Source organism: Pelodiscus sinensis, chromosome 4 (assembly GCF_049634645.1).
Source record: "Pelodiscus sinensis isolate JC-2024 chromosome 4, ASM4963464v1, whole genome shotgun sequence".
Classification (NCBI taxonomy): Eukaryota; Metazoa; Chordata; order Testudines; family Trionychidae; genus Pelodiscus; species Pelodiscus sinensis.
The window spans coordinates 28,297,998-28,313,061 of NC_134714.1; the positions used below are offsets into that span (position 1 = coordinate 28,297,998).

At 39.6% G+C, this 15,064-nt stretch overlaps 1 protein-coding gene across 6 annotated transcripts in view; it reads left to right on the plus strand.

The window, feature by feature from the left end:
- The window catches only part of CLMN (calmin), a 109,610-nt gene that overhangs the window by 81,543 nt on the left and 13,003 nt on the right, over positions 1–15,064 (plus strand). For 2 of the 6 annotated variants that reach the window (XM_006133696.2, XM_075926637.1), the window contains exons 4-9: positions 706–789; positions 5,748–5,840; positions 7,288–7,478; positions 9,120–9,313; positions 10,195–10,277; positions 11,769–13,139. In XM_006133696.2, the coding sequence (XP_006133758.2) occupies positions 706–789; positions 5,748–5,840; positions 7,288–7,478; positions 9,120–9,313; positions 10,195–10,277; positions 11,769–13,139 (2,016 nt within the window). Of the gene's footprint in view, positions 1–705; positions 790–3,814; positions 4,157–4,196; positions 4,305–5,747; positions 5,841–7,287; positions 7,479–9,119; positions 9,314–10,194; positions 10,278–11,768; positions 13,140–15,064 lie in introns of those variants that run through there. The other 4 variants (XM_025189920.2, XM_025189922.2, XM_025189921.2 and 1 more) reach the window with 4 other exon arrangements.

Below are 15,064 nucleotides of genomic sequence, written 5' to 3' on the forward strand. Positions count from 1 at the left end.
TGATGACCCTGACCCCATTCTTCCTCCCAAGGCCCAGCTCCTCCTGGGAGCACAGAGCCACGCCCCCCACCTCCCACCTTGCCAGGAGCCCAAAAAAGTTGTTGGTTCCTCTGCTGAGAAACACTGGTGCAGACAAAGCCTAAGGGTGCACCTACACTGCACCTGTAGCTCAAAATAAGCTATGCAATGTGAGCTATGCAAATTGCATAGCTTATTTCGAATCAGTTTCAAAATAGCTTATTTCGTAATATGAACTATCTGCACAGCACCAAATTTCAAAATAACCCGCTATTCTAAAATGTCCCTTACTCCTTGTAGAATGAGGTTTACAGGAATGTCAGAATAGCAAACCCGTTATATTTCGAAATAACGGACTTGCTGTTAAGACGTGGGATAGCTATTTCGGGATACCTCCAGTATCCTGAAATAGCACTGCAGTGTAGACATAGCCTAAATGATTAATCCACTAAGCTATGCTTTGTTCCTTTTTCATGACTGATTCTGTCACTTTGCTAGCACTGAAGTGAAAACGGCCAGGCTGGGGAGTCGTTTTGTTTTTGATTTTTACACATGCATAATGTCTTAGAGATTCTTAGATTCTGAGACCAGGAGGAATCATTCTCCAGGGTAAACAAATCAATTAAATAACTCAGAACATTCATCACTAGTTTGCATTGTAAAGCAATATCTATTTCTCTTTTCTAGCTGCATGAATATAAGTCTTCAACTCATCGTATTTTTCGACTGAACAACATAGCTAAAGCACTTAAATTTTTGGAGGATAGTAATGTAAGTATTTCTAAGCTCGCTCTCAATTTCATACTTTCCTCAGTATCTGTTGCAAATATAATGCACCTAATTTTCTATGCAGCATGTATATACACTTCTATAAGAGTACTGCACTGACTAAAAAAAGTTGTAGCTCATTTAACAGTAAGACTAAAATGCCACAAAAAATTGTAGAAGAACACCTACAAAGTCTAAAAAACAAGGATTATGTTCTCATTTTATAATGCAAAATTCAACAGGATTAAAGGATCAGGAGACCAGTATTAAAAGAAAATAACTAGAAAAGCAAGTAATCTTTACTGAATTGATTCTAAGTGCGGTGATTTCAATTATTTTAAAGGTAATAATTGACTCCTTTCTTTTTTCCTTTGATTAAAAGTATTTTAAGTATCACAAATTCTGCATTTCACCACTAAATTGTAGCAGCAGCTGATCATGAGTCCAAGGCAGGAGAAAATAAAACTGGAAAAATTAGATGATATATATTTTTTGCAGTCAAAAGAGTATAAGAGAAGACTTTCTTCTCATGCCACTTTTACATCAGTACAATGTCACTTACTTAAGTGGAGTTACTAATTTGCACCATAGTAAGTGAGAGGAGAATTTGGTCTATCATTTTGAAATGAAATAATCCATACAGATTTTTTTCCTGAGAATTTTCTTTAGTTCGGGTGTTACAGATGTTTTTTGAAAATATTCTCTATGGCTTATAAGATGTAACATGGCAGAGAGATATTGGAAGTCATAGTAGAATGTCCAAGAACCATTCTCCACCTTATCAGTCATGATTTCTATATACCAAGTATCCTAACTTTTTTCAGAGCAAAGGATTGCAGCCTTTTCATCATGCTGCAGACTATTCTTACTTAAGTCAGCCTAAATCTGCAGATCCTCAAATACCGCACGTATTAGCCATTGTAAATCTTCACCTCTCTCCAGTTTAGCACCACTGCAACTGCTAACTTTATGCTGCCAAGCCAGCTTCTGCTCAGCACCCTATCACCAATCTAACTCGCTTTGTTGTTCCTGCGCCTCTGCCTTCTCAGATACAGTAAAACTCCAATAGTCCGGCATCCAATAGTCCGGCACTCCTGATAGTCCGGCATCAAAATGGCAAGACCCTAGTGAGTAAGCTTCAGCAAAAAATATGAGTCACAAGGTAACAGCGGCAGCAGCTGAACTGAGCAAAAAGGGTAAAAAAGGCTTAAAAAAACTAAAACATTACAGTATACTGTATACGGTATGTACAATAAAAAGGGTTAAGAATACTTTATATTCTCACTCTCTCTCTCTCTCTCTCTCTCTCTCTCTCTCTCTCTCTCTCTCTCTCTCTCTCTATATATATATATATATATATATATATATATATATATATGTATATAAACCATCTTATAGTACTGCCTGATAGTCCGGCATGTCTGGTAATCCGGCACCACGTAGGTCCCATAGGTTCCGGATTATCGGAAGTCTACTGTATTATGTCTTTTCTGTCTGTCTCTTCTCTTCCACTCTACTGCTGCCAAGAAACCCTTCCCTTACACCTCCCATTCCTGAATATGGGGCCAAGTTTTTCTGTCATTTATGGTGAAGTAACCCCATTGATTTGAAAAATATATTCTACTCCAGGTTTAGAGCAGTGTAATTGAAACCAGGATCAGGCTCTCTGTATTTAAAAACAACACATTATTAGTATGTGCAAGGTTTAATTTAAAAAAAACCTGTGTTACTCTCTTCCAATGGCTACATGCACAAAGTAGTAGGAATGAGATGAGACAAGTTACTATGGGGTAATGTGGCCTCCTTTTAAGTGGAACTCAGAACACTAACCATAATGTTAAAGAAAAGAGCTCTTGACAATCAGTGTGTATATAGTAAGAGTGAGCTAACAGAAGCCTGTACAACAGGTTTTTTTAAACAAATAATGTCATTGCCCTAATTCTTCTGTGTTTAATGTACCTTATACAGACCAAAGAATGTGACTAGGTTATGAAAGGTAAAGGCCAAATCATGCAGTCTTTAGTCCTTATTAGGGCAAGATCCTAGTGCCTTTAGTGGGATTTGTTGCCCATGAGTATTTTGCTTCAGTAAGGACTGCCGGATCTGCAGACCACCTGGAATGGAGAGGACCTGGGCTATGGAAGAAAACACTGCTTCTGTGGTTTACTCCTTCGGCACTGACTCCATAATACCTCCTCACTGGCCGCTCTGCAGCATTAAGCTTTGCAGATACAGAGGGAGCTGGCCGAGGAGATGACCCATCTTTGTGAAGTCATCCCCTTCCAGCTTTGCAATATATACACAAGTAAACCCAGACTGTTTCTCAGTGGTATCTTGCTTCCTTGCTTTTCTGTGCTCTAAAACAGCTCCAGCTGGAGAAACTGGGAATAAAGCTACAGTGGAAACTCAGGCTGGGGTGGAGGCACATAGCTTTAAGTGGATCTCCCAAGTGGGTTTTATGGGGGGCAAACCTACAGCTGATTCCATAGGATGTGAAGAGGGATTGTCAGGCAGAAACTCTGTCCAAATTCACTGGTATTCCAGTCCGCTAGAGAGGAAAAAAACCTGCAGAAGGGAATGATCTGGCCTGAATGATCTGCTCCACAGCTCAGATTTTGAAACAGAGAGGGTATGTCTACACTACCCCGCTAGTTCGAACCTCGAGGTGTACCGGTAGTTCAGAATAGGAAGCCTAGTCCGAACTACCTAGTTCGAGCCCCATGTAGCCGCGCTGCACGGGGTTCGAACCAGCGGGGTTTTAAAAATGGCGGCTCCCCGCTTATGCAAATGAAGCCCGGGAAATTCAAATCCCGGGCTTCATTTGCAAGTGCGGTATGCCTACATTACCCTCCTAGTTCGAACTAGGAGGGTAGTGTAGACATACCCTGAAAGAAATGTTGGGATTTCTATAAAGTTGCACATTCTTGGGCAGCAGTTTCAAACTCACACATTTTCTAATGCTACATACACACACACACACATACACTACAATTTAGTCACAACTCTAGTCAACACCCAATGGCAGAGAGAAAACACCTCTCTTCCTATGTTGCTCCACTCACTGATAGCACTGAATTCTACATATGCTGCTGTCATCACATTCTGCACTCATCCTGTTGCTAAGGGCCATTCTATGTCATAGTCTATAACTCACAGAATCTGAAGGCAGAACAGAGTGGGTTGAGCTTTCCTTAGGCACAATCAGCCTTTTAACTGAGGAGTGCCAGTTTGACAGTCATTTCTATGTTGATTGTTTCCATAAGAGCGTAGGTGGCTAAAACCTTACAACTGAATGTCATTTGTAAAGGGATGGGTTGACAAGGGTAAGCTGCAGTGATAGACTACAACTGATACTGGAATCGGTCAAATAGTAAGTTCCAGTTGGGAGCTCTCACCTTAGACAAGCTGGCATTTAAAAAATTCAATAGGCCTAAAAATTTGTCCCATAGCTCCTATTTTGTGGCTTATAAGAAAAATCTGAATCTTGAAGTGTAACAGCGAAAGGTGTCCTCTTCCTGGTATAGCAAACTATTCTGTAAACCATAGGTTAAAGTGCTATTTTAACCTTATTTCAGTATAAACAAAACTGGGAGTAAAGGGTAGTGATGAAAATGTTGGCAAAGTTGGCAAAGTGCCTTAGTTATATTGAGCTAGAAGTTTATATATTAAACCACAAATGGAGTGGAACCTGTCACAGCCTTCAGTTCTGTAGGATCATGGGATAAGGTATTGTTAAGTGATTCTTACAAATGATATTTCTGAGTGATAGACACTGACTGTTCATTGGGCTTTAATTCAGTCCAAATTTGCATTATTGACAACTTTATTGTTTTCTGGCTACTTTGTCAACAATGAGCCTGTGTTATTTAAATTAATACTGTCCTGGTTTTATGTAAAGGAAACCATAGGTAACTTTGGGATCTGTAGGAATAGGCAAACCAGCATTTATTCCAATTGATCTTGTTGGAGATCAGTGAGAATTCATTAAGCCATAAGGTAAAGTATGGGGAAGAGAGAGGCATATTAAAAAGAAAAGTGAAGACTTGGGAAACTTTATTTTCTTTTGCCCAGAAAAGTGATTTCAGATCACATTACCTTCCCCTGGGGCTTATACTGTTTCTAATCCAAACTGTGAATTTTTCAGTGTTCTCATTCCTCACAGTACATGTAGAAAGTACAATAGAGTATGGAGACCTTTTGAGGCTTATGGAACCCTTCTGAGGCAATGCAAGCTTGTTCCAAGTTTGCATGGAAGAGGGAAGGAGATGCTGACATTGATGGGGCAGAAGTAATCTCAGGGAAGTGGTACTTAGTGTACACTTGCTCTACTGACCCTGGTACAGGGACTGAGGTTGAGAATTCCATAAGTAACGAGGGCTAGAACTCACCCATCTTCTTAATGGTGAGATACAAATCTGGCTCTGGGTAGTTCCAAGATCTCCTCTCTCTCAGATCCTGGAGAACAAGATGGGGGCTAGGAGCTGCAGTCCCCCTCACAGTAACCATATTTATAACCCTAATTCATGGTAAAACTTGCTGGGAAATAGGGTGTGTATAAAAACAGCATCCTCCCTGCAGATGAAAGAAATTTGGCAGCCCAGATAGTCTTAAGATTAAAGAAAGGAATAGGCCATTCAATATATATTCCTTATGGTGTCTAACTTTTGCAATCATTTTCCTTGTAACAAACTTTGGGGCAGAAACCTCTGAAAACTGTCCAAAACAGCTCTGGAGACTGTTTCATTTTTTATACCTTTATGGAATGTTTTTTTTTTTAAGTTACCCTTGTCAAGGACAATTTTTGATAGCATATTCTAAGAACTGACTCTTCGGGTGTAAAGGGATTTTGTAAGTGTACTATTGTCTGGGTTTGAGCTGACACATTTTCTACATTTAAACTGTGATTCTTACATAATCCAAATAGGCACATCTCCTTAAACTTATAACCTACTTTTCTGTAGGTAAAACTGGTTAGCATTGATGCAGCAGAAATAGCGGATGGAAATTCTTCTCTGGTTCTTGGACTAATATGGAATATAATCCTGTTTTTTCAGGTAAAACCATTTATATGCTATCATCACAAGAGAACTACTTCCATAAAATATGTTCAGTTCTAGCAGAATATTAATCTAGAGCCATAAAGACCAGAAATAAAGCACAGGGGGACAGTTTCCCTTCTAACTTACATCAGTTTTATATCTGTATCTCAAGTGTGATTTAGAGGTATCACCTGTCATAGTAGACTACAAGTCTAGGAGCCCAACTTCATCCTCCAAGATGTACCATGGTCTCTCCCTGTAGCTGAATGTTATGGAGTGCATTGCGGGGAGGAACTGGGTATGACAGAAGATATAGCCTAACCAGGGAGCAGGGCCCAGAGGAGTGAATGGGGATTGAGGGACCTAGAACCGTGAAGCAAAACAGTGGCTATACTCCAGGCATATACCATCACTGTAGGATCGGCACCACTCTGAGTGATAGTAGCTAGGTCAAAGAAACTTTCTTCCATCGACCTAGTCAGGTTTATAGCCGGAATTAGATTGACATAGCTGCAATGCTCAGTGTTGTGATTCACACCCCTAAAGGATGTAGCTATGCTGATCTAAATGTTTAGTGTTGACCACATCTAAGGCAGATGGCAAAATTAAACACTTTGAAATTAAACACTTTGTTCTGCTTGTGTGATGATCCCTGTGTATAGTGTACTTCAAATTCTCTGTCTGCTCTTCTCAACAGACAATTCTACCAAAACCTTTTCCAACAGAAATCTTTGATTTAATGAAAACCCACTTTCCCATGGGACAGATTTTTCTTGTTCTAAAAATTTCAACCAGGACTGTAAACTAGGGATGTTAAAATGTGTGTTAAGTAACCCTGTAATCACTGAAAATTTTTAGCGGTTAAACGTGGGACCGCTCTCTGGACATATCCACTCCTACCTGATGCTTCTGTATCAGAGGCAGCAGGGTGTGGCGGCAGGTGGCTGCCCAGACAGCAGGTGCGAACAGGGAGCTGGCTTTTAAAATGGCTCCCTGTGTGAACCAGGAGCCTGCATGTAACCTTGAATGTTAACCGAGGAGCCCAGGCTCATTGATTAACCGTTCACACAATTACATTTTCACATCCCTACAGTAAACTAATCTCTATATCCTTGCCAGTTCTGAGTCCTGTGTAATCTTGAAAGCTCGTCTCTTGGACCAACAGAAGTTGGTCAGATAAAAGAAACTACCTCACTCACTTTGTCTCTAATACCCACATGGCTACAAAAACACAGCATATATCCTTGCCCATCAGTGTGCTGAGACTGTGCTAGCAAGGGTGCTGCTAGTGAGGTCTGTTCTGTTAGGTCTGTTGCTGAATTCTTTAGAGCACAGGCCTATAATTAGATTGCTAGCTGAATTTTAAGGAAACAAAAGAGTTACTTTTCCTGACAGCAATTTAGGGATGGTTGAATGTCTGTATCAAATTGAAGTACCTTGTGTTTCACTTTCTTCAATACAGATTAAAGAACTGACAGGCAACCTCAATAGGAACTCCTCCTCTTCCAGCCTGTCATCTGGGCCCAGTGGGGCTGACTCTGACACCTCTCACCCGAGCACTCCTAATATAGAGAGAGGCATGTCTGTTTCAGTGAAGGATCAGCGGAAAGCAATCAGAGTCCTTTTAACCTGGGTTCAAAGGAAAACCAGAAAGTAAGCCAAGCTCTTCTTGCTAGCTTAGAAAAGTCTCCATTTTACCAGCTGCAAATGGGTTTGTTTCTGAGGTTAAAACCAATTTCCCTTTGCAGTCCTTGGGAGGAATCGATGATGATACCACATACTGTAGGATCTTCCTTGTTTTAGAGTGAGCAATTTATATTTTTGCATATTTTGGGTGAGCTCCTCAAGTGGTTTAAATTAATTGACTTAAACTGGCAGAATATGAAGCCCTATATCTTCCTTATTTCACATAGGGAAGGATTAGGATGTTATGGGGCCCTGGACCAAAGCAAATGGGGGCCCTTTGCCACTCCTTCCACCTGCCATTCCCCCACCCACTGTTTGGTCTCTTTGGATTTTTCATATTGCCCCACTGAATCATAAAGAAATAGTGAAATAAAAGCCAGAGTTTATATAAGGCACTTGGGTTAAAATTCACTTAACCAAATCAATGTATTAGGGATTGACATATACAAATCCTTGCTACACACAAGGGAACATTTGGATCCATGCAGCGGGGCTGACAGAATTGCAAGGCCCCTGGGTAAGGTGGGGAGGGAGCGCCACGCTCCCAGAACGGCTGGTGGTAGCTTGCTCTCCATGCTGTCAGGACCACGCTGCACCCAGCCAGCTGTTAGCCCCTCCTGGAGCATGCTGCTCAGGGCTCTGATGGCATTTTAAAGGGCCTGGGATGCTGGCTGCTGTGGCATTAGCAGTAGAGGCCAGAACCTCTCGCCCTTTTGAATTGCTGGGCTCTGGGGCAACAGCTCCCTTTGCCTCTGTCCCTGAAACAGCAGTCCTGGACCCACAATGCAAATTCAAAATTACAAGGTCAGTTCTAGAAATCTATTCTATTAGGCTACACCCATCCCAGTTAAACTCCTGTGAAGTCCGGGGAATTGAACTAGGGATGAGTTTGACCATTGTTACATAATCAGCTGCTGCCAAAGCAGACAGCAAAGGAAGGTTAAGTTAATAAAGATATCCCATCTCTGGAACTATAATGCTGATCAATATCATTGATAACTGTGGGTATTAATAAGGAAGTGACAACCCAGGCAATGATCTTTTCGGTGCAACTCAAAAATACAGTTTGGAAAGAAGTCTGTGGTTGGGAAATGAATTATTTAATAGCATCTATAGAAAGAAACAACAATAATAATGAAAACTTGGTTGTATCATTCTGACCATGAAACTTTTTGAACTCTACCTTTCTCGAATGTCACTGTAATTCTTGTAGAAACTCAAAAAAGTTGTCTTGTACATTGGATTTTTTTTGTATCCCACATGGCAAAAATTTCTGTATTTACGGGCAAGTGTGCACAAAATATGACTCATTAATAATAAGTTTTAACCTGCTTATGAGTTGGTTTTTTTCCCCTTGCTATGGCATTAAAATACTATAGCAAGGCAAAATCAGTAATTAGTTAGACATTTAGTTTTGCAAATGTTAAACATGGTTGATAGGTACTTGTGGATTTTGTTTTTATTAAATACTTCCTACAAATAAGTTCATCTTAGCTATAGTCAAACTTTTGGCTCAACTTACAGTGAAACATGAATGCGTTTCCTACTGTCCTAATGCCAATAAACTCTCGTCTGTAATGACTTGTATGTGCCTTATTTTTAATTTAGATATGGTGTTGCAGTTCAAGATTTTACGAGCAGTTGGCGAAGTGGCCTTCCTTTCTTAGCTATAATAAAAGCAATAGATTCCAGCTTGGTAGACATGAAGCAAGCTTTGGAGAAATCAGCTCGGGAAAATTTGGAGGATGCTTTCAGCATAGCACAAAACAGTCTTGGTGTTCCTAGACTTCTGGAGCCAGAAGGTAATCCATTCACAGCCCCCTTCTTTGGCATATCTGTCAAATAATTAAAGACTTTTGACTCTTTATTTTTATTACAATAGTTCTCTGGCTTCAGTCAGTCTTGGGTCCTCATTGTTCTAGGTGCTGTACAAAAACAGTCTCTGTCTCAAAATACTTACAGTCTGTAAAGAGAAAATGAGACAAGGGTGGGATAAATGGATCCAGCACACAAGCAAAATGATCAGGCAGATTGTAGACAAATGTTTTACTAGCTCCAGTTATTTTTCTCTCTGGTCCTTTTTTTATAATTGTCCTGGCCTGTTCTCAAATTCCCTTTTTTCCCTTTTGCCTATTTTGAATGGTCTTTCATTTAATTTTCAATTTTCCTTGACTCTTCCTGTTTTTTCTATGGGAGTAAATAAAACTTCCGCTGTAATACCTGCCTCTCATCTCTCTGATTCAAGCCTACATTGATATAGGGCTTCAATCCCACAGTTAATGGCAAGTGGGCAAATGGCTGCACTTGTATGCAGCCCCATTTAGAGATAATGGAATATCCCTGGCTTTCCCTCTAGAAACAAGTCACTATCTGTCTCTCAACAAAACCACTAGCTGGTGAAACAGCAGTATTGATATGCTATGATGGGAATAGCCTGAAGATGGTGACCTAGGGCTTGTTTGAATTTGGGGAAGGGGAAGAGCATAAAAGTGGAGGATGGAGGGATCTTCCGGATTCCATCAGCTATGAAGAGGATTCTGCCTTCTCTCTTGAAACATAAAATAACATAAATCTATAGCTTTTCATAAGAATCATAAAAATGGGATATGCTTATGAAGGCCCATTTCTATGCAGGGCTCTTTAAGTATTTAAGAGCCCAGGGCTTTGTGTTTTTTCTCCATAGATATAATGGTCGAATCACCTGATGAACAATCAATCGTGACATATGTGGCACAATTTGTGGAGCATTTCCAAGAGCTAGAAGGGGTACGTTTTTTTTTCAGGTAGCATTTTCATAATTTGTCATGGCCTCCTTGAGGAAGTCAGATATGTGTTCTAATTTTTACATTCAGAATTTATTGCAAACAATTTATCTCAAGAGGTGTAAAAGTATTACTGATTCCTATTGTGTTTGTCTGATCCGCCAATCTAGGTTTTAAATGGGAGCTATTAAAGAGCTTTGGACAAAATAAGAATCATTCCAAACATTAAACCCAAAGCTGTTTTACAAAGGTTAGAATCAGTTCGAATAAGTATTTCCCCCTTCCTTTCTCACCCCGAACCTTAATGGGCTTCATCCTTGTGCTAAAATCTACCCCAGGAGTTCACAGAGTTTGGCAGACTTTGTTAGGTTGGTTTCTGTCTTCAAATCCCATGAGATCTGAGCTCCAATGAGTGATGTTGTTTAAAAGATGTAGTCCAGATTCAAGACTGCAGAGGTGAATTCATGGTCCCACTGAAGTCAGCGGAAAAAACTTCAATTGATTTCAGTGGGGCCAGGATTTAACTACGAGTCTTACCTTTGATAAGGATCCGGTTTGGATTTTATAGGAAAGAGCTGATAGACTAGCAAACCTCACACAGAGAATGGAGATGGCCTTCTAGGGCTCTGGTAGATGAGTTAATTGTAGAACTAAGGAAAGAAGATTCAAGGATGGGAAAAATTCAAATAGCTAAAAAGAATGAGAGTAAAAGAGAAACAGGAGACATATTTAGATCTGTATAAGCAGCCAGACATTTCAGGGCTTATTTGAACCTCAGGCCTTTCAAGGTTGGTTACCACTAATTTAAATTACACCTTTTTAGCATAAAAAATAGATTCCCAGGATGCCATTCACCACAAAAAAACAGGGATGATAGTTTTCTTCTTCTTGCTGAAGTAGTGTATAGATTAAAAAAAACAGCTCTTAAATGTTCAAATTACTTTGCTACTAGTTTTCTCCAGATTTTATATTAAATAGAGCCTCCAGTTGCATTATTTATGCTATCTGTGTTTTATAGCATCAGTTTTAAGGTTCCTTAATTGTATTGATGAGTGGGGAAAACCCTTAATTTTCTTTCCTACTTTTCAGATAAAACTGCCCAGCTCAGATTCTAAATAAGAAAACCCTGACTAGTAAATCAATATGATCTATAGTAGATTTAGTGGACCTTTGAGTTGATTTTTTTGTCCAGTTTCTGCATTTAATATATATTAAAAGCAGATACCCCTATAGCGGCCACATGAAGAGGTGAACTGAATTAATGATTGAAAATTGGAATCTCTCAAATTTTTGTCTAGCTATGCCAGTGATGTGCTGTGTGACCCTTGTACAGTTTAACATCTTTAATTCAGTATCCTGACTTACAAAATGGGACAATCATTACTTGATTAGTTCAGAGGATTACATAAGGGTTGATAAATCACTCATTTTATAAGAGTTTGAAAATATAAAGTGATATGTAAATTACCATTTAATGATATATCATCCTTTACAGGAAGATTTTTCAGATCCTGACAAGGAAATCCCAATTGAAACCACATATGTCCATATCAAAGATACACCTTCAGAACAAGAGAGTAAGATCTTGATATTGAATGAAAACGGAGAATGTGCATACACTGTTAATCATGAAAGGAGCCACTCTCCTCCTACAAAGGTTTGTGTCCATGATTTGCCCGAGGAACTCCAGTCAGAAAACGTACATGAAGAACTTACTGATAAATTGAATCAACCATTATCAGCTAATTCACAGGAAGTCTCAGAAGAGTCATTGGTTTTGTCGTCTGTGGAAGAACATCAGAGACCTACTTCTTTACAGATTACAGGGTCTGTCAGTTTTGAATCCAGTTCCTCTTGGGAAGTTCTTAGTGACAAACTGATTCAGAATGAAGGGAGCATATCAGATGATCAACTGAAAGAGAATGATGAACTTTCAGCAACTATTTTGACTGAGCAGAAAAATTCTGTTGATACAGTTGATTCAGAATCATCTTCTAAAGAAGAATTAACTATAAAGACGTCTCCTGAATGCAACAATGAAATTAAGGACTCACTAGTCAACAAAACATGTGATAGTTATCCTTTGAGACCATTATCTCAGATTTCAGATATACATGAAAAAGAGCCAACAAATCTAGTAGAAAACACTGAACCTATAATTTCAACTTTTCTACCAGAATATGCTTCCAAAGAAGAGGATATGCCTAAATACATTTTGCATCTACTAAATGAAGAAATATCTAAAAAACTTTCAGAAGGATATGAACATCCAAAACAACCACCTGTTTTTCACACACTACAAGACACCAATTGGTCATCCAAGGATTCTGATCTCAAAGGTCAAATGGAAATGTCTTTGTCCTGCAAATCTGAAAATTCAACGTCACCAGTTACAAAAAAATCTGAAAATCTTGAGATGCATAATGAAGATGAATCTTCAGCTAAAATGTCACCAAATTCTTCTAAAGTTTCTGTAATTCCCCATGATCTTTTCTACTACCCACATTACACTGTTCCTATATCAGCAGTTTTGGAAGCTTTTGCTGAGCCTAGACCTGCCTCTTACATTTCTGAAAATAGCAAAATCTGTGATGAGCTATCAGTGAATTACTTTCATGAAGGGGAGCCATTGGTACTAAACAGTGAAGGAGGTATTCTGGAGCTAGGTTTACAAACCAGCCTGACTGTGTCTCCAGCACAAATGGATGCTGAGGCCACGGAAGAGGAGAAAGTGGATCCAGACAGTCCCACTAAGTCCTTCTCTGAAAAAGTCCAGGATGTCCTAATAGAAGAGAATGTGGAACTCAAGGAAGACATCAGTATATGCACAAACTCTCAAGATTCTACAAATCCGGAAAATCCTGAGGTACTCCGCTTGATTTTTAAATTTCAGCCATTTACTTGGTTGTACAAAGTGGCCACAGCACCTTAATTTGCACTACAAGACTTTTGAATAACTGTATTATATAGGCTATGTTTGTTCTCCCATAATATTGTTTACCACTGCCCTCTGCTGCATGGAATGTTATATTGGCATGTGTGTAATAATGTTATTCTCATAACAGCTGCAGGCGATACAATATGAGCCCTAATACTACTACCTAAATGAGATTTTTTTTCATGAGATAGCACTAGCATTTTAAATAACTGTTCAATGCATCTGAGTAGCTGGTGGTGTTATTATATTGGCTTATAAGATTTCTGTTATGGGAATAGCTCTTGGGTATTGCAGCTGTTGCTGATAAGGGCCATTGGCACTCTTAGTGCTACACAGAACATATTAGTGAAGACAATTCTTGCCCTAAAGAGTAAATTTAAAGGCCTAGGCTACAAACACTCACACACTCCAGTAACCTTATTCACACAAGTTATCATATTACTGTAATTTGAATGGGACTAATCACACAAGTAAAATTAAGGCTTGTACTAGCTATACTGGTATAATAACATGGGTATAGTAGAAGAGATATACCAGTTTAACTCACTGTGTAGATACATATAAGGTACATCTACTCTGCAGGCTAAAGTCAAATTAAGCTATGCAACTTCAGCTACGTAAACTGCATAGATGAAGATGAAGCACCTTAACTCGGCTTTTGGCACTGTCTACACTGCAGGGAGTTGAAGGATGAACATTCTTCCTTTGACTTCCCTTACTCCTCATGAAATGAGGGTTATAGGAGTCAGAGTAAGAAGTCCATTATTTCAAAAAAATTTCAAAATAACAGGCTTTCTGTTTAGATGTGCATTCTGTTATTTTGAAATAACACTGCTGTGTAGACAGGCCTGCCTTCTGGAATAAGAGTGTCTTTTTTCAGTTTATCTCAAATCCCTTCCAAAATGACATAAGATAAACTGGAAATGGGCATTTTTGTTCTAGAATAAGAATGTTCACCTGGGGAGTTATACTGGTGTAACTACATCCGTTTAAATTCACAACTAGGGATGTTAAATTTTGATTAATTAACTTATTGAATAGTTGATGCAATTTGTATTGACTATTTGATTAGTCGATAGGGCACCTCTGCCTTTGAGGTATAGCAACAGCCCCAGGGCTGTTGCTATACTTCAAAGGCAAAAGCTCTGCGGGGAGCATGGCGCTAGCGGAGCAGTCCGCCACTGGCCCCATGCTCCCCACGGCATTTTAAAGCGGCAACGTCCCATGGAGCCCGGGGTCAGCCCACTGTTGCTTTGAAACGTTGCATGCAGCCTGGAGGTACCCCCGCTGGCTCCAGGCTGCATGCGGTATTTCAAAGCAGCAGTGCCAAATGAAGCCCGGGGCCTGGGGCCAGGCTTCATGTGGCACTACCGCTTTGAAGCACTCCCCTCCACTTCCCTCTCCCCCCTTGCTGCCTTTTTCTGATAGAGGCAGCAAGTGGGGGGGGAGGGGGAAGCAACTAGTCGACTAGTCATTCACAAACCTATTCACAACTGCTATAACTTATATGAGTAGACAAAAGTCTTGCTTTCTTTTTTCAGGGATGTGTCAGAAAAATCTGAAGTTATCCTTTCCAGCGGTTGTGTTATACCGCGATTTCTTGTACAAAATTCCACTTGGAAAGAAATGAAAAATTTTAGTTAAGAACTGATGGCATGATGTAGCCTTATGTGCCCATCTCAACATTTAGGCAACAACTTGCTTTCTAAAAAGCATTATTTTTTGTCATGTTCAGTAAGATCTTTATGCATGAAATGAAATCCATTGCTATGGAGAGTAGGAGCAGACATTTGACATCTGAAAGCTGGCTCATAATAAAGCTGTATTCTTTTTATCATTATCTAATGGAAGAT